The 20,664-nt window shown below is 30.4% G+C and overlaps 1 protein-coding gene across 1 annotated transcript; it reads right to left on the minus strand.

Moving 5' to 3' along the window:
- Positions 1-1,884: 1,884 nt before the first annotated feature.
- unc-4 lies at positions 1,885-20,441 on the minus strand. Its single transcript, XM_065508042.1, has 4 exons — positions 19,901-20,441; positions 5,374-5,552; positions 2,638-2,777; positions 1,885-2,511 (listed from the first exon to the last, which is right to left on the minus strand). Exons 1-4 carry the CDS (start codon positions 20,439-20,441, stop codon positions 1,974-1,976), a joined length of 1,398 nt encoding a protein of 465 aa, XP_065364114.1. The 3' UTR covers positions 1,885-1,973.
- Between the last annotated feature and the right edge of the window lie 223 nt (positions 20,442-20,664).

The raw sequence follows: 20,664 nt of genomic DNA on the forward strand, positions 1-20,664 counted from the left end.
AAAGCAAAGCACTTCTAGAACATCTACTGCTAAAAGGCAGATTACAATGAGTATCGCATCTTTTAGAATGTCTAAATAGGTATTTTAGAAGGCCTCCTAAGTGAAGCCCTAGCATTTTTTCCACCGCTGAGGTATTACCTGTGTGTTTGTGTGTGTGAGTGAGTGTAGTTATATGTTTTTTTATATAATTTATATTTAATTAAAATTACCATTCATTATAATACAAGTACAAGTCAATTACTCTAATATTGCGCAATTTGTTCAGAATTTCGTTTTCATTAAATTTAATGTGCTGCTTGCTGTTTAGTTTTTTGTTTTTTTAAATATATTTTTTTTTTGTATTTTCCATGATTTATATTTTTCAGTATTATTTTTTGATTATTTCTTGTTTCTTTAAAAGTTTTTGGCTGTACGAAAACAAAAATGATGGGCTACTTGGTTGTTTTATGTCAGTTTATGGTCACAATTTATGGGGAGCAGAAGTTAAAGGAGTCATATCTTGCTTTGATTGCATTCTTAAACTTTTTACATTACAACTGTTCCAACAATCTTGAATCACATGTATTTATGGATAATTGAAATTCAAACGAATAATTTTGCCAGTTACAATGGAAACTTAAGTGTAATTCAACTAAAATAAAACAAAAATTGCTTTAACTAAAATATTATTGTTACAATAAACTAAAAAAAAGAAGTCACAAGAAGTCTGTTGCTTTTTCTGTTGCTTACAAACAAATATTTAATTAGTTTTCTGCAGCAGAATGTTTATTCTGCTAATGAATATGATTGATCCATGTTGTAAAACATAATTGTAATTTAATTTAAAACTCTTTTAAATATGAAATTTTAGTGAATGTAGGAATTAGCTGTGACTTTATTTAAAAATCCAAAGACTTTGTATTCATATTGGTCCTAAATCTGCAATATTTGGATGTGTCAAAAGCTAAAATGCCTAACTCCACTTTTCGAAAATTTCTGAATTTTGTTATATTACCATCTAATTAGTTGTGAACTCTTTGATTTTCTTATTTTGTTCTTCTATTATTTAATTTATGAGGAGTGACTACAAATTTTGGTAATCAATTTTTTAAACATCTCTAATTTACTCTAATTTTTATTTTGTGGAGTTAGGCATTTTCGCTCTGACACGTGCATTTTCTGTAAAATAGAAGGTTAGAGCTGTTTTCAATATTTGTCTGGGTTAATCTGAATATAGTTTTGTCAAGTCACAATTGAATATGTATTTGCCATACGAAATAACTCTTTCAGAAAACTGCTTGGATAGTTATTATATGAAATTGAATTGGCTGTCGGGCAGACTGGCTGGCCATCAGCAGCTCCATATACATAACATTAAATAATAATATAAGGAGGCTACATGTTCCATTTATTATGCCTGAAGTCTTCATAAAGTAATTTCTTTTATGATTCACTCATAAACAGCTCTCAAATTAAGTACTTTAAATATATTTTTTGCTTTATGGTCGGTCGTACATATGTACGTTGTTGTTATGAAGAATACAATTAAATCATTAATTTTTGGTGTTAAATAATAAGAAAATGCCCCTACACTTAAACTGCAATGAACCCCAGATATTTTGCATTATTTTTTTATTTTTTGTTTCTTTTTGTTAAAACTCATTCTCTCACTTGTGTAATGATGATGATGATGATGGCGATATTGTTGGCTGACTGGCTGGCTGTCAAAACAGTTTGCTGCTGCTGGAAATTCCTTACAGAATTTATGTGGTACATAGTATTAATATACATACATACAGAAATGTTAATGAGTCCCAACATTTGTCAAATGTTTTGGGTTTTTTCGTAATTTGTTGTTCAACTCCTAAGTTTTTTTGTTGTTTTTTGTTTTGCTTAAGTTTCTCCTTTTAGGTGAATTTAGTAACTAAGTTTTATTTTTCGTAGATATTCTTTTTGGTATAACATTTGTCAGCTCGCATGTCCGTCTACAAGACTCATGTATTGTTGAAGAGCAGAGATTCTATGCTAAACGGATTGCTACGTCGTATACTAATCGGTGAGGTTTGTTGATGATTCGGTGAGGAGGAGGATGATGACGATGAGGTGGTATTTTGTAATTTCAAATGAAAATTCGTTGCTCGACCTGGAAACAGAAACGGTTTCTCATCTACAGCCACGTGTAGATTATGCTGATTGCTATTGTTGTCATCGTCTCGATTATCGATGCCACTGTTGGACATGGGGCTGCCCAGACCATTGGGACTGCCACTGGGCGAATAGCTGTTGTTGGCTAAATCACTGCCGCGAGGACTTCGAAAATCAAAGTCATCATCGTCATCGCTCTCCGTGCCACCCACCACATCGATTTGTATGCTGTCATCTTCGAGATCTGAATCAGAAAAGGTGCCATTGGCTTTGTGTTGTGATATGTATTCAGCCTTAAGTGCTTCAAAATCAACGGTTATACCTTTTGCCTGCAGCTTTCTAGCTTGTCTATCAATGGCTTTGGCTAATTTCTTTCTTCTGCGAGCTCTGCAATGGTAAACCACAATGAAAATAAATATTATTTTAATATTAAAAATATCTTTTTGAATATTCTGTTTTTATTTGGAAGAATATTTTTTTAAATATAAGTTTTCATAAGAAATTTGATCTTACCTTTCTTTAGCTTTTAATTCATTGGGCGGGATGGGTTCACCAGAACAGGTTTGTGGCTGGGCATTGTGGGCAGGTCTACCAGGTCCTTTCTTGGTATGCTCACGTTTTCTAACTTTGGCACGCCGATTCTGGAACCATACCTATCTGAAACAAAGTGTATATTTTTAGAATAAGTTCATTAAGGAATTTATAGGTTTTAACATGTAAATAACAATAAGATTTACAAAATACTAAGTGTTGAAAATAGTCAGAAAACTGACCAAAATACTTTAACATAATGTTAATTATGTTAAAATACATACTCGATATGATTCTAATTCATTTAAAGACTGATTTCTAACATTATATTAAATGACCTTTTAATGTTAATCATTTTACCGGCGGTTTAAATATCAACTTAAACAAATGCATGTCGTATGTGGCAAATTTTGACATCTCTAAACACAACCTTATCTCCTATTTTATTGTAATTTTTAGTTTTGTGCAGAATTTATGTATATATTCATTATAGGGAATAACATGAAAAATTTGATGATGTTACAAAAACCTTCCTTATTAGGGAATTTGTATTTTAATTAAAGTGAAAAAGTACACTGACATCTTGATGACGACTTAAAGGTATCGAAAGACATATTTTACATAATCTATCGGATATCTAAAAGCTCTTTGTGCTATGAATCCTCTGAGATTAACCGATGCACAGTGGGGCAGAAATTAAATTTTTTGGAAATAAATCTGGCATTTCTAAATGGCTAGTCCGATCGGAATATAATTTGACGTTTGACAATTTCTGTTGTATGTGTATTAGAAATTCGGAGACCCTAGACATTAGGAACCCTACCTATCGCTGGGATCTACTAAGGAGTCGCCTTCTTGAATATGGAGAGAGATATATACCCCAATTCATCAGTACGATAATTGGTAATAGCGTCATATGTGCTAGGGAAGTGTCAGTGTTTAAATAATACCATACCGTGTCATTCCGCAGGGAAGATTACTATCTCCGTTTTTGTGAAGTTTGGATATGAAAATAATAAAATTTATAAAAACAAACCAAATTATGTGAAGATACTCTATAAAATCTTTCTATGTTTTAGAAATGTACAAATCAAGATAATATTCTTACAAATTATATTCTTTAACAAATTTTGAGGAGCCTAAGCTCAGTAATATATTCTTTTCGCAAAAATCACAATATAAAATGCCGCATAAATAATGTAGTGAAGTAAATCAAAACCATTCTGCTCAGTTTTAAATGGTTTAGTAGCTCCCATATAAGGCATTTAACCGAACTTCTTAAAACTTATCGAGAAAAACTTCAACACGAATAATTTTCGCATTTAATGATAACACTTGACCAAATTACATAAGGATCAGAGGAAAATTTGCATGTTTTAACGCTTAACGAATTCAGTTTAAAAACAAGTAAGAGAGCTATAATCTTATATACTGTTACGAAATTGTACTTGAATTCAAATATAACGATTTTAAGGGCTGATTTAAAAGTAGCATAATGCTTTCAAATAACATTGCTGTAATAGCAAACTGTAACATATCTGTGGGCATTATTAACATTGAAATAAAAGCTTTTAGTTGACCATTGATCGTAAGTTGGCAACGCTGTTTGAATTCGAATATTCAGTTAAAGAACATTGTAGAAAGTACACCACAGATGACGTATGTATTAGTAAGATCTAGAATATTCGAACTTTGACAGTTAAAGAGCAATCAAGAGTGCAGATGGCAGTGTTATAAATAGTGGCAGAGGTTGCAGTCGTTAGTGAGTTTATCACAGACGCTTTTCGAATAAACATCAACTGAGTACCTTAAAGTGTGTTGTGTTTTTCAAGTAAATTCGTGTACATTATAAATTGTGTCTGTATTTCTGCGAATTTACAAACGTGTATAAAAAACATTGAGTGGCTATTTAATTCTGTGGTTGTTGTACATTTTGAATAAATAAAGAGTTGTTACAATTTTTAAACTACTAAACGGCTTTTATTTGCAATCAAAAGTATCCGGTTTATTTAAAGGAAATAAACTAACGTTTTGAAAAGGTTAAAACGTAACAATACCCTTCACCAAATTATACTTCAAAATAAAAATTTTAAATATTTTTAGGTAAACAAAATTTATTTTTTTTTCCAGTTGTTTTTTCATTTTTTGTAAAAAAAAATTTTTGAATCGTTATTTTAATTTTTTTTTTTTTAATTTAAAAAAAATTTTGTTTTTTAAATTTGTTTTTTGGTGAAAAAAAAATTCGGGTTAAAAATTTTGACCCATTGTAAGTCCAATTTACTATGATCTTATATATATCGTTGCAAAGGTCTTCGAAATATTGTAATCCAGATATAGGTCAAAAATCGAGGTTGTCCTGGTTCTTTCCTCATATTTCAGCATTTGTGGACCGATTTTTCTGATTTTAAATAGGAAACTTTTTGAAAGCATGTCTGACAGAATTATTGAAGATTTGGATCCCGAAGATATATAGGGTCTTCAGAAAATTGATTTCAACAGACGGACATGGCTATCTATAAGGATCCAGAATATATATACTTTATATTGTGGAAATTACAAACGGAATGAGAAACTTATATATACCCTTCTCACGAAGGTATAATAAAATTAATTTTAAATAAGAATTTCTATAAACTTATAGCTTGTGTAGGGTATCACTATACTTTTTAATTTGTTTTAATTAAATACGTTTTTAAATCACTTTAAAACTAAACTTACCGCAACACGACTCTCCTTGAGATCCAAACGCATGGCCAAGGCCTCACGCATAAATATGTCGGGATAATGACTGGCCGAAAAGGCTCTTTCCAATTCTTCCAGCTGCCAAGAATTGAAATTTGTACGAGATCTACGACGTTTGGCAGCACTGCTCTCATCCTCACCATCAGCGGAAAAACCTAAAAATGGACAGAACAAAAACAAAAACCCCAAACTATTAATCACGATTAAAATGTAAATATGTATGTATGTATGCTAATTAAGTTGAAGGAAATGTAATTAAATATTAAAAATTATAGTCTCAGGTTGCCAAGAATGAAAATAAATAATTTATTTATTTAGATATGACTTCTTTTAGTAGTTGGTGTAAAAACATGAATAAAACTACAAAACGCAATTAATTATTTTTATTTAACAGCCTTGTGATACAAAACAAAACTATTTGAAATGTTAAAGGGATTTTAAATCCCTAAAGAATACATTTCTATGTTGATTATTATTTTTGGGGGGAATGGCTGGTGGCCCATTTATTTTGATTTTAATTACAGGCCAACACTTTAACGCACAACACACATTTAAACTCACAATCATATGTAAGTTATGCCACAATAATAAATATTCATAATCATATATTTCAATTATCAACATTTTTGTTTTGTTACCATTAAATATTGTATGCTACAGTAGAGGCTAAAATAGTAGTAAAACAAAGAAGAAATTAAATGAAATAATGATTTTTATACTCTAGCAGAAAATTGTGTCTCTGAAAATATATTCCCTGTGACAACCGATTTTATTAATTGAATTTACCACATGGGTGGTAAATCTATTTTGTCATTCATTTTGTAACACATCGAAATATTCTTCATATAAAATTCTAAGACGATCTAGCTATGACCTTCCGTTTGTTTGTTTTTTGAAGGCACGATAGGGCCTTTAGAGACGATGAAATTACCTCAAATATTCTTTGTTGATCAGAAATGTTTGGTATTGAAAATAGGTAAAATTGACTTCTCCAATTACGGCTTACGTCTCAAAAGAGCCTCGTCCAGGAATAGCCACTCGACCTATACCTTCGTACAGAAAGCCGGAATTACCAAACTCTACTCCTGAGTTCTATGGTCACCAATATTAAAATTTATTTATTGATTACATGTAGCCAGGCGCGGATCCAAAGGCGGTGAAATAGGAAATTTCTCCCTCCCCCCAAATGGTTGACCTGGATCCGCGCCTGCATGTAGCCAATGCTAACTACGAAAAAACGTAACTCCGTACTGTTAAGTGACGCCAAACAATGTGAGAGTGAAACTTAAAAACTACGGAATGATTACTCTTAAGCGCTAATGGCGATGATGCGCAAATTCTTTATCCACCCAGAGCTGAATTCCGAATTTATAACAAATTTGTTATCAATTCGCCTCAACGTAACAGTTTCTGTTAACTACGATAATTTTTAACTTCACTGTAGCCATATTATTATAGTATGTAGTATTTACTTTACATAGTATTCATACGAACAGGTCATTTGTATTCTGTTAAAATGAAAACATTTTAATTACAAATCATTTTATATGAATGTTTGTTGTTCAGAAAGAACCCTACTTCTACCTACCACCTCTCGCCCTAAACACCACCTTTTCTGGGGTACGAGTGGCAAATGTAAATATACGAGTAGATATAATTGTAACACAAGTGGCATAAACAGATTGTGAGAAAGTACAACAATACAATCTCGTACAATCGTAATCATAAATGTTCATTTGTAAAGAGAATTGTATTATTTTGTTGATAATGGGTTGGTCGGTCGGTTGGTCGGTTGTTTGTTTGTAGGGACGGGGATATTTGAATGAATATTCTGCTTGGTTTGGTTAGAAAGTGTTAGAAAAGTCAATTATACCATGTGTCCAAAGGGTCTGTGAGTGTAACTAAAGTTGTTAACTGAAAATAACCATAATAAATACAACAAAATGACCAACGAAAGACCATTTAAATAAATAAAAGAAATGGGCCCAAGTTTTTATGCCTAAAAACAAAGGAACAAGTAACAGCAACAAAAAAAATGGAAATGGAATTGATAATGATCATTAGTTTTTGTTAAAACTAATTTCTCAAATACATACAATAATATTAAACTATGGTTAGGATAATATGATGTTAGTGTTGGTTGTTTTTGGTTACAGGTTGCAACAAAAAACAAAAAAAAACACATTAAAACAAATTCATTCATTTGAACCTTAAACTGGGGTAGTAAGTATTTCCATTACAAATGGTCAGTTTTGGTTGTTGCTGCTTTTCGGCCAACATTAAACAAAATAAATAAAATTTGACGTTACCAGAAACCTGGTTTGTGGCACAAACAATCTTATCAAATATAATAGAGTCATTAACGGTGTTAGAGGTTGTTGTTATGTTTTATTTATTTCCAACACACAAAAATGCAGTTCTCTGTTGCTTAAAAGAACCAGAAAAAATGAAAAAAAAATAATTCAAAAACGCCAGAAAAGTGGGAGGAGACATGCATACGAACGAGTACATTGCCAACGCCCTAGAGACAAATAATTCTTACAATTTGAAATTAAGGGGTGTCACTTTTAAGTAGTGGCATGTTTTCTGTTTTATTTTTCACTTTTCTTCCTTCAAAAGCCAAACGAAATATACTTCGGTTGTATGAATGTATGTAGCTGCACAAAAATCGGTCTTATATAAACACATGAAATGAATGCAATTACCACAGCTTGAATATCCAAATGTATGTATATGAAATCCTTGTTGCATGCAACAAACACTTTTAGAAATGCATTTTATGCCTGATAATGTTTATAATTCCCCACATTATTTTCATATTAAAGACTTTTCTATTCTGTTGCCAGTTACATAAATGAGCGAGAGAAAGAGAGACTGGCGTAAAAGGTAATTGAAATTTATTATGATTATGATTGTTATAAATGATCTTGCTACACCAAGTTTTCTACACAGATGCAACGGTAGGAGTTTTAAGTGCAATTCAATGCAATTGTCCACACCACACTCAAATATAACTATTCAGTTGTTCAGCAAACAACCACATGCCCTGTATAATATTTTACAGCACACTCGGACAGTGAACTACAGTGCTAGAGTCAGTTGTTAAATTAAAATTAACTTGCTGTTGCATAAAATGCTAAAATTTGACATTCCAAAGTTAAAATCGAACAGAGTTCAAAAGGAGTAAATTTATTTGTAAACTGAAACATTTTTTTTAAACTATTATAATATATTAAGACATTATGACAATATGACCAAATAGTAGACCGTGTGGGTATTCACACAGAAAAAATAAAATTATTTGTTAACAATTTCAATAACAAATTTAATTGTATGACCAACTACACCAAATGCGGCTTTAGAATTTTAATAATGTATAGAAGTAGTCAGAAAATTCTATAGGGAACAACAAGATTTTACTCCTCCACTAATTATAGAGCAGCCTCTAATCGTAACAAAATCTGGAAGTCGCATTTTTAATGTATTACAACATGACTTTTAGTTGCAGATGTTATAATTGGTTTAAGATACTCGTATGTTCTGTAACAATCTGTGGTTTGGGAGAGACCAAAAGTATTAAAAAAGAAGATTTAATGTAATCATCAGTTTAGCCAAATTGAAAATTTTTTGGGTCATCTATTATTAGGTAAGTATTCCCATCGATTAAGAAATATAGCCGTACAATTAAATCAGGCAGTAATCTTATGTTAAGTGAGATGTGTGACAATGGCTATACAGTTTGCACAATGTCTAAAGTTAGAAATAATAATAAGCCATGCTGCGTAAAATATGAACAATTTGGACTGTTGATGAATTGAAAGGGTTATACCTAGAGATGCCAAACGGGGAATTCCGTTCCTGAAAATCCCGGGGTTTTCGGGATTTCCTGAATCCCGATGTCCGGGATTTTTAATTTTAAATTCCGGGGTTTTCGGGATTTTCCAAATCCCGTTTTTCATAAATAAATAGGTGAAATTGCCTTTTTCATGCGTTTTGACATTCTACACGCCCGAATATCACAAAGTGATGTTCAGAAAAGTTGTTAAGCTCAACTCCTGCTACAATATAGTTAATTGGATTTCCTTGAGTGGGGCTCTAGAAAATCAAATCTTCACCTTTTTTTTGTAAGTTGTCTAATAAAACTCAATTTAAATCCTCTTCAAATAAAATAGATTATATCTCAGATGAGGAGCTCGAACAAAATGAAAATATTTCGATTGCTAAAAGGCTAAAAGATAATAGATAAGGTACTATTTTTACCAGTATGTACATTAATGGGGTCGATTTGTATGGACGATCAAAAAGTTAAAAATCGTATAGCAGAAACGCAATCTACGGAAAATTCTAATAAAGTTTCCTCAAGAAACCATAGGTCTAAAATCAAATCCTATCTTGCGCATTTCGTGTTTTATCCAATAAAAAACTATTAAAAAAAAATAAATACTGAAATATCATTGGATAAAAGACGAAATACGCAAGATAGGATTTGATTTTAGACCTATGGTTTCTTGGGGAAAATTTCTTAGAATTTTCTGTAGAATACGTTTCTGCTATACGATTTTTCGTGAAAAAAATCGACTACCCTAATGTACATACTTTATAGTTATTTCTTATTCTTTACCAAATCCCGAACCCCGGGATTTTCAAAAATCAGTCCCGATTACCATCTCTAGTTATACCACTATCTCTATCTAGAGTAATAACATGTGATCTCAGGCAATTGAGTCTTTGTTTTCTGTTAATCTTCAGAAAACAAATATAGCTCCATTCAAAAGGAGACGAATAGCGAACTTCATAGTCTCTTAACTTGTGGATAAATCTCTAAATTTGTCCAAGGAAACAAAACTCATAGACGTGGTTTTCGGCAGCTCTACATAAAATAATATGCTGAAGGACTCAATTCAGACTGAGACAGAGTGTTCTACTTAATATTACAAAGAACCGGCCACTCATCTTTGATAGAGAGGTAATCTTTGAATCATTATACTGAAGATACTAAAGTATTTATCAGTGTATTGTGTACGGATCATGATACAGACACCATTTATGAGGCTATGCACCCCGTACTTGACCCTGTATACAGACGATAAGGGATACATTCAGACTTTGAGGATGAATATGTTAGAATTTGTGACAAATTTAATGCATTTTCTTCGTGTTGAAACATTATTTTAGATATTTTTTTTATAATTTTATCAAATCTCCTTGATGATTTGGCTAGACTTTATGAACTTTCTTCACTACTGTCTTTCTTGTATTATTAACAGATCAAACTTCACTCAACTCATAAAGGAATATCTAGTCTATATTCCTTCAGAGTTTTAGGGCTACTGATTAGACAAATTTGTATAGGAATGGGAATGTTAAGTTCCTGACTCATAATCAAATCTGATCATTATAGAATTTTTACAGGTCTGTGTCATTTCTCATAATTGTAAGATAACACAGGTCTACAGCAAAAAAAGGCTTCACTAACCACTATATAGATTTGATGTATCATGGCTACCTAAGTACAAAAATGGTAAAATTTTTGAATTTAATGGATAGATTTTTTGTATAAAAAAATTTGTTTGTAAAATTGTGAATTTTTTTTAGACGTTGCAACACATAATTTATGATAACTCAAAAAGGGTAAGTCCGATATTATTAAAATAAACGTAGACAAGTTTAGATTTGCATAACCTTTAATACGTTTATATATTGCGTTTTAATCGGCTCAGTAGTTTCGGAGTTATAATAATAAATTGAAGCAAAAATGTATTTTTTACGTAAAAATAACAAATTTTTGTGTTTTATAAAACTCATGAAAAATCTAAAACGGCAGAAATTGTTCAAGTTTATTGTTTTATCACAAACCCACTTGATTTTTAGGTATCGACCATAAAAATCCATTGATTCTTTTCGAATGTTTTCACAATTAAGTGAATTCGCTCATTTTCACAAAATTTTAAATTTTTTGTTTGATATACATAAAATTGAGTAGTTAATGTTCTTCTTTCGATTGATTGATTGAATTTTGAAAACATTTTCCCCATGCTATGTACAAATTTTCACATATATATATTGCGTTTCAATCGGCTCAGTAGTATCGGAGTTATAATAACAAATTGAAGAAAAAAATTAATTTTTTATGTAAAAATAGCAATTTTTTTTGTTTTAAAAAAATCATGAAAAATCGAAAGCAGCAGAAATTGTCAAGATTGCTTTATCGCAAAGCCACGCGTATTAGGAACAAAATTAGATATCGATCATAAAAATCGATGGATTCTTTTCGAATTTATTCAGAATTAAGTGAATTCGCTCATTTTTACAAAATTGTAGAAAATTGAGTGTAAATTTTACATGTGTCTTGTTATTGTAATGAAAATTGTAACATAGAACTTAAAATTTGGACCATATTTGTACTACTGGAACCACAATACATCAAAATTGTGTAGTGGTTTAAAAAGCCTATACAATTTTTTTCGATTTTGTTGCCCTATGTAATTGGTTGTTACAAAGTTGAAAGCAGAAAGGGAGATTTAATGACAAAGCTGGTACGAAGGACCATGTGAAAAGAACTTGTTTAGTTGAAACAGTTTAATTTTAGAAAAGAATTTTATAACATTTACGAAATATTTCCTATTAAATTAAACAGTTTGAAATTTATGGCCAGAAAAATGAAATACAATTAAAATTTAATGAATTTTTATGACAATTTATGAATTTTGAAAATAATTTTATAGTTTTACCACCCATATTCCATATTAATCACAGCTCTTACATTAATCACGCCAACAATATTCCAACAATAGTGTTGCCACATGTGGTAAATATTAAATAAAAATGCAATAAATGAAAAACAAGACAATAAATTCATTAAAAGTTCTGTGATGTTGTTGTTGTTATTTTCTACTGTTGCTGTAGCTTCTACTAATGTTTGTTTGTTGCATATCATAACATTTATGTTGTTGCATGCAACACATAACGATTTAACCACTTGTATACACAATTCTTTCGACTCGTACAACATTTTACTTTAACACATGCATATTTTTGGAGTTTCTTGCTGTTTTATACCTTTAATTCATGGCAAAAAACACGAAAAATATACCAAAATTATTTTTCAAACTCAAAACTGAACACAGAGCGAGAGAAGTAAAAAAAATACTGCAATTCAAGCGAAATTCAGTTGGCTTTTTTTCACTTTATTATTTTCTGTTTGGTTGTTTTTTTGTAACGTTGCATGACACAGTGTCAAATGACTTAATGGACAAAGAAAATGACTTTTCCACATGCCACCAAAAAAACATGTTTCATGTTCTTAGCAATAGAGAGTAAGAAGCATGTGTCTATTACGTTTTACGACAGCGGCAACAGCAACAGTAACAACTACAATTGCAGCAGACATTTACCCACCAAAAATAAAAACATAAGCTTTAAATTGGGAGTGCAGTTTTTAATCATTTCCAATTATGCCACTATTTTATCTTGATTTTTTAATTATAATCTATAAAAAGAAACTGCAAACTAAAACCTTAAAATATGTATGTTTGTTAAACAAAAATAACTAAAGAAATCAAAATATTTTGATTGAAATCTTTAGTAAATGAAAGTATGGGTCAAATGTTATTAATATTTGCAACTAATCTGATAACACCCTAGTTAGTTTTCTTAGTTATTTAGTAAAAATATCAGCAGAACAAAAGTAGCTGATAGGTCCGGTGAATATTAGTCCAAAAATATTAGAAATTTAGGGGTAACATCTTATATTTTATATAAAAGAATGGGATTTGAAATATAGTAAATAATTACATTAAAAAAATCTTTTAACATTTTTTCAAAATAACATACATATTTATCAAGATCTATTTTTGAATTCATAAATTGATTCGAAATAAATGAATTTTGTTTGACCAAGTTTCCTTTGATGTTTATTAAATACATATAATTTTGAAAATATTTAATTTAAATTCATGACACACACTGGAACAACACATTCAGGCAACCAGTTCATAAATGATGAATGAATTTCATCAATTTATGACATTTTTCATTTCCGGTTAAAAAGCTTTAAATGGAATTGTACAAAAATACACAGAGTACACACTCTAAAACGACAGAACAGAAATAAAACAAATGATGAAACGAATAGAAACACATGAGTGAAAACAAAAAAATGATTATTGGATAAAATCGGTTTGCTACAAAGCAAATCATCTTTCAAATCATCATCATCAACATCAACCTCCACAAACTGCTCACACGAGCAGCGCAGAATTTTCATAGTTTATCAAAGGATGTGTCAACGAGTTTTCCAAATGACGTTTGCTTTATTACATGAAACTCTTGACGTCAAATGTTTTGGATGACAGCAGGCGGGTTTCATTTTAATACGCATCGTTGCCTTGCGTAGGTATCACTGTGATTTTTTTAAAGAGCAAAACTCCCAAAAAAAACCAACGGGATAAAAAGCTTTCGAAGCGAGAGCTCAAAAGAAGTTTTTCATTTCATGGCATTTTCAATTTTTCTTGCGTTTGTTTTTTTTTACACTTTTTCCATACGTTTCAGTTTTTGCAAAATGATTAATGACTTTTTGGCAGCCATACTAGCAAAACATATTTATTATAATGCACGTATCAAAAACATATAAAAAATAGATTTACTTAAAAAACATTATTAATAGAAACATACATAAGTGTGTATGTCTCAACCAACACTCCTAAAAATATTTATTTATTAATTTATTTTTTTACTTTATTTTATGATAGAGGTGATTATGTTTACTTTTTACGTGTGTGTCTAAATTTTAACCTCAAATTACAGTGGGTTAAATATATTGTCCTACCAATAACATTTTATGTCGATGTTCGAACTATTGCCCTCATCCAAACATGCACTTTCAGTCGATCTATATCTTTATACAGGAAGCAAACTAGATAAAAGTTAATATTTAAATGGTTCCTTACCAGAGGCTTCATCCAAGAGTTTTAACCACTAAAAATGTTATAACATTAATACGAATTGCGAAATTGAGACGTAAACTATCGAAAGCAAGACCATGCCTACTTTGGTCTATTTTACGATTTCGAGTATTCCAAACATATGAAGCCAACTACAAGTTATAGAATATCTGATATCTGTTACTGTATCAACTATTATTTGTCACTCTGTTATAATATGTTTGCACATTTAAAATTGTATTTGGAAAGTTTTAAACAAATTATTTTAATATTAACTCAAATTAATCAGTGGAGTTATTTTTCTACAAATACAAACACTTTTTTTTAATAACTTGTAGTCGTGAAATTTATACACGAGATTTTTCAATCAAGATTTTATTGCAGGCAAATAAAATCATGTCTAAATTAGAGAAATTTTTGTAAAAACTAAATTGATTTTTAACATATACCTAATAAAAGTTGTTACTTTTGCGTCCATAAAACAAACATGTAAAGACGATAATAATTTGAACTTTAGGTTTAAGGTAACAGTTAAAAATATTACGGCCGACTTTTAATTGTGACTTTAAACATAACTGTTTTCCAAACAAAGTGTATTCATTTTTTTCAGCTTTGTAAACTCCACCACAATTACGTCCATACTGGGGTATTGTTGTAGAAAAAATCGAATAAATCTTTCAAAAAATGCATGAATAAAACCAACGTCATTGGTATCCCAGTTAAGCTGTATTTGCTAGCCCAATAAAATATCTAATCCCAGAAGAAAAATTTAATTTAAATTTGAAAAAGCATACCTTACTTGGTATAACAAAGGCACACTCAGTGGCAATTAACTAAGTAATAAATTACTCCTAATGTATAAAGTAATTGCGACCGAATGTGATATATAAACAAAATTTAAACTGACTACACTCTTGTTTACTTTGAGACACTAAAGTGATAATTGATTCTTCGATTGATTGAATAGAAAATATAAAAATTTGAAATATAAAATCATAGAAATCGATAAATGGCAGAGATATAAGAAAAACAATTAAGAGAGCTATATTCGGCTGTGCCGAATCTTATAGACCCTTCACCAAATTATACTTCAAAATAAAAATTTTAAATATTTTTAGGTAAAAAAATTTATTTTTTTTCCAAAGTATTTTTTTCATTTTTTGTAAAAAAAAAATTTTCGAATTGTTTTTTTTAAATTTTTATTTTTGTTTTGGTTTTTTCAATTTTTTTTATATTTTCTCGATTTTAAATAGCTACCAAGTCAAAAGATATTGATGTATGAATCATGTATATAAGTTATTTGGGGGCTTCGGAAAATTGATTTCAACAGACAGACAGGCGGACATGGCTTAATCGACTCCGCTATCTATAAGCATCCAGAATATATGTATATACTGAAAATTATATTGTGGAAATTACAAACGGAATGACAAACTTCACGAAGGTGAAGGGTATAAAAATACAACGACTACCTCAATTTTGCGCTATAACTCAAATAAAAAGATCTGTACATTACAAATTAAATTTAGAATAAGAAATCTATGAAAGTTACTAAATATACAGAAATTTTACTTTTAACTAAAAGTATGAAAATGTCAGAGAGATTGTCATTGGTATGTGATTCCAACACTAAATATAGCTTGACAAAATTATATAAATTTGTGCCTTCCGAATAATGGGATATATACAATATTTTGTACAGTATCTAATTGACTGAAAAGCACAGATCTAAGAAGATGTAAAACAGATGTTACGTTATGAATTTTCATTAGTTTTAGTTGAAGATTTAAATGTTTTTATAAGAGGAAAAAAAATCATCTCCAAAAATAATTATCCTCAACGTAGATATTTTATTAACCCCAAAATATACTAGGGATTATTACACTTGCCGTCAACAAATTACAAATATTAGGCCTTTTCCAAAGGCTTAGTTTTGGAGAGCACTGCAGTTTTACAGAATTTACATCCAACTGTGGCCTCTTAGAAATTAAATGAATGAAAATAAAGTCCAAATATTACATAAGGGGTATTTCTTAAGCCCGATAGAACTTACGAAAGGGTTAACTGTTAAACAACTGTCATACTGCGCTAACTTTTTGACATTAATGATCAGTATACTCTGGAAAATCATCATGAATATATTGATGCTTGAACAACGCTACCAAATTATCCAAATTTAGTTTTAAAGTCAGTCATAGAATCGCGCAACTTATTGACGGCATCGTGATCTTAGCAAGGAGTGAGACCAATCCACATAAGAGCCTACAGACTCCATTACATCTAGAAAAATTCATCATTTGGTGCGGTTTACACGCATCGTCGGATCTAATTTCTTCAAAAATGAAGCTTGTTATATTCAATGAAGATCGTTACCGCACCATGATCAAGGTTTTTTTTTGTTTGAAAACATGGATGACATTGATCCGGCCGAGATGTGATTTCAACAGCATGGCGATACGCGGCATTCGAGAAATGGACCTGTCAATTGACCTCCAAGGTCGTGCGATTTGACACCTATCCATTATTTCCTATGGGACCACGTGAGGTCACTGGTTTATGCTGATAATCCAGCAACAATTGACGCCTTAGAGGCCAACTTTGTTAGGGTTATTCGTGACATACGGCCAGCAAAGATCGAAAAAGTTGCTCAATATTGGATGTCCAGAATGCGTTTCGTCAAAAACAGCCGCTGTGGCCATATGTCCGAAATCATTTTCAAATGACATGTATTAATCATTTGCATAAAAAAATCTTGTTGATTTAAATTTACTTTTTTTGTTATTTTTTACAATTTATCGGGCTTAAAAAATACACCTTACAATTACATAAATGTAAACAATTATTTTATCAAACTTATATTTGCATTTAACAACTTATGTCGACAAGGATTTATTAGTTTAAATATATTAGAATTAATCATCACTTTTTAAAATTTTACAGGAGACAAAAAACTTAATAAAATGAAAAGTGTTTGCTTTCTTTAATAAAGTCGTTATTTTGAAAAATAGCAAGCTTAGAATTTGCGAAGACGTGACCTATATCCATTAAAAACTCAATTTTTAATTTTATGGTTGTTACGCCCTTTTGCATTTCAGGTGACGATATGGATTTACAGAATTTGTCTGTTATATGAGAAGTTTGTTATATTCGAAGTTTTAATAGCTATACTCTAATATAAGTCGACAAGTACGTGTACTTATGCTAGAGCTTTCTAAACATAATTATTGAATTCAGAGCCCCCCAAATCCATATCAAATTTTCTGCAAATACTTTTGTTCAGTTAGGTTTCAATTTGAACGAACGATTAAATTTTCCTTTTTAGTTCATTTATATCCTCTCATAGTTTAAATTTGTTTTCCTCCCAATAACTTTTTTAAAATTTCTTCTATGTGGTATTCGACATTTGACTTTAATGACCTCTTAAAGAAAATTAATTCTGAAATACTAAGAAATCAATAAAATGCAGAATTGATTAGTCACCTAAATTGCAAACACTTTGAGTCTGGATTAAATGATAACCTTTACAAAATATATGTATGTGTATTCGCAGATTTACTTTTAAATATAATACTCGTTTGAAGATCATTTTTTTTAAATGAATTAAAACAAAAAAATGTCAAGAAAACAATTTAAACGAATAATGAAATTTTTAATTAATTAAAAACCGTGCAACACTAAACATTGTTAGTCGTTAAGCTTTGTTTCAGATTTAAAAAATGTTTCCAGATATCATTTTACAAAAAGCTTAGTTTTTGTTACAAAATTAACAATGTTTAATGATATTATACAAAATATAAATTCTTTATTTAGTAACATTGTAATAAATACATATTTAAACAAAATAAATTGTTTTGGTTGTCTTTCAAATTTGACATAAAATGATTTGTTTTTTTTAGCTTTTAAAGTATTTTATGGCAGGTAAATATTTATGATGTATTTTTATTCATTAAACATTTTGTTATTAAATTCACTGATTTATTGCCAGTTGCAGTTAGTAGCGCTTATTGAATTTGATTAAACATTTTGTATTTTGACATTTTCGAAATCTCTTGTCAGTTTGCAATTAATGAACATCATAAAAAAAGTAATAGCAAACAATTGATAAGAATTAACAATGTACTTTTAATGTATTTCACTAATTATTTAACAAGGTTGCCGAGTGAAATCTTATTTAAATTGATTGATTTTAGTTATTGTGAAATGTTGTCCGCATTGAGAAATAAAAATAAATGACATACATATATAAATAAATAATCAATTAGATTTATTGTATTCAATTTGAAATTATTGTATTCAATTTGAAATTATTGTCTCTGTGTGTGTATTGTTCGTCATTTTCTAATTTTGCAATCAGAAAATCTACTTTGCATGAGATTGACAGATTTAAGTCGACAGTTCACAGTTTTAGAACTTAAAACGACTGTCTGGAAAAAAATTCATTAAAACAAATTGAAATGTTTATATTTGTATTGATATTTTTATATAGAGATGAAACCAAATATGTTGTTATTTTTAACACTTTATATGAATGGTACCTATCAGTTTAACTTATTTGGATGCCCTAGGTTGCAGTAAATCGACACCTTGTATACCCTCGGTGAGTGGGTACGCTACTAACCCAAACAAACTAGTTTTGCTTAGGATATTATAATATTTTTTTTACCAAATTCATTAATATGTTATGCCATAAATAAGTTAAACAACGGGACTAGTGCGTTTAAAGCAGTTGACAGAAAATTTTAATTCTGTGTCGGTGGTAATTACAAAATACTAAATGTATTTTGTAATACTAAATGTTTAAAATAACTGTGATTCGAAATTAAAATCTAGCTTTGTTAATACCTCGACTTCTGCAACTTTATTAACAATAGAAACTTTAAATTCAATAACAGAGTAAAAACGGTAAAAATAAAGCAAAAAATGTATAAGAAAATGTTCTTAAGTTCACTAAAAAAGCCAAAATAAGTAATAGGAAATGTGTTAAGTCCAAGGAAAGTCGCTGTCCTTCTAAACTGTGATTATTTGTCATTATAATAAAACTGCATTGACAGTTTTCAAAAATATTCAAATCCACGGATTTTAGAACGTTTTTTGTGTATCCCGTAAAATTTGTGAAAAGGGACTTAGTACGTTTGCTCAATATGCATACGTCATGTTATTATGAAACTACATTGTTGTTCAAATTAATAAATATTGTCAACATAAGATGTTAAAGAAGCTTTGCATCTAACATAAGTTTGATCCAATAATTGTTTACATATACAAATTGCAAGTATTTTTTCACTATATTTTCATTAATTTTATTTAAAAAACTTTGTTTAAATTTGTTAAAAACTTCTCAAGCAAAATATGTTTTGTCGGCTAGTGTAAACTTTATTTTTGTGGGTTAATGTAATCTCAATAATTTTTAATATTTTTACCAATAATTTTTTCTTACATATTTCAAACTTTCAATTATAAACAAATCCATAATAACCCTTTAAGGACTTGATCTAAGAAAATTCCTAATATTTGTCTTATAACTTATAACAAAGTAATTTTGATTCACTGGCGAAACTTACCCGCATCATCGTTGGATCCTTCACTGGGTGGACCAGTTGGAGGCATATTTTGTCTATTCCCAATCATAAGGCGATGTTGTATCGCCACTGTGGCCACAGCGGCGGCGGCCGTTGTTTGTGCGGCGGAAACATTACGCATGGCCACACTGAGACCGGTTAAATTGGCAAAAGCATTGCTGGCATTAACGGCCATTTGAGATGCGGCAGCAGCGGCGGCATTTTGAGGTGTGTTGCCTTCAAAGCGGGGACGGCCCAAAAAGGGAGCGCCGCCAAAGACACCCGGTACACCAAACTGTAGGAACGGACTCCAGGGTGGTACTCGAACACCGCCGGGTGCTAATTGGGCGGCGGCGGCATATAGTTGCAGGGCAGCGGTAGGATGTAAACCCTCCGACGGCATGGCTGGCATACCGTTCGAGCTGTGATTGCTGTTGTTATTGTGATTGTTGAGGGCTACGGCCGTGTTAGATGGTGATAATTGTTGCGGTGGCGGTGTATGTTGAAGTGATGAGGATTGCTGTTGTTGTTGTTCCAAAACCATTATTGTGTGGGCAATATGGAATAGGAGTACAACTTATTAAGAGCACTATACATACAAAACGTAACTATAAATCTATGTAGGTATGTGTATTTTAAATAAAAATTTATTTTTTAAGTTTTTGTCCAAAAACGAACAACTATTTTGAATTTTTCTGTTTTTTTTTCTTTCTCTTAAATGAATAGCTTTTAATTAAGCACTTGTATTTGATCACTGATATTTATTT

This window comes from Calliphora vicina, chromosome 4, assembly GCF_958450345.1.
Source record: "Calliphora vicina chromosome 4, idCalVici1.1, whole genome shotgun sequence".
In the NCBI taxonomy this organism is placed as follows: Eukaryota; Metazoa; Arthropoda; class Insecta; order Diptera; family Calliphoridae; genus Calliphora; species Calliphora vicina.

Bases quoted from the DNA above. Each gene is read 5' to 3' on its own strand.
- unc-4 (XM_065508042.1), bottom strand. From the start codon at position 20,441: ATGGTTTTGGAACAACAACAACAGCAATCCTCATCACTTCAACATACA. The intron at 5,553-19,900 runs GTAAGTTTCGCC...GTCCATTTTTAG, and splicing joins AGGATCCAACGATGATGCGG to GTTTTTCCGCTGATGGTGAG. The intron at 2,512-2,637 runs GTAAGATCAAAT...TTACCATTGCAG, and splicing joins GAATTAAAAGCTAAAGAAAG to AGCTCGCAGAAGAAAGAAAT.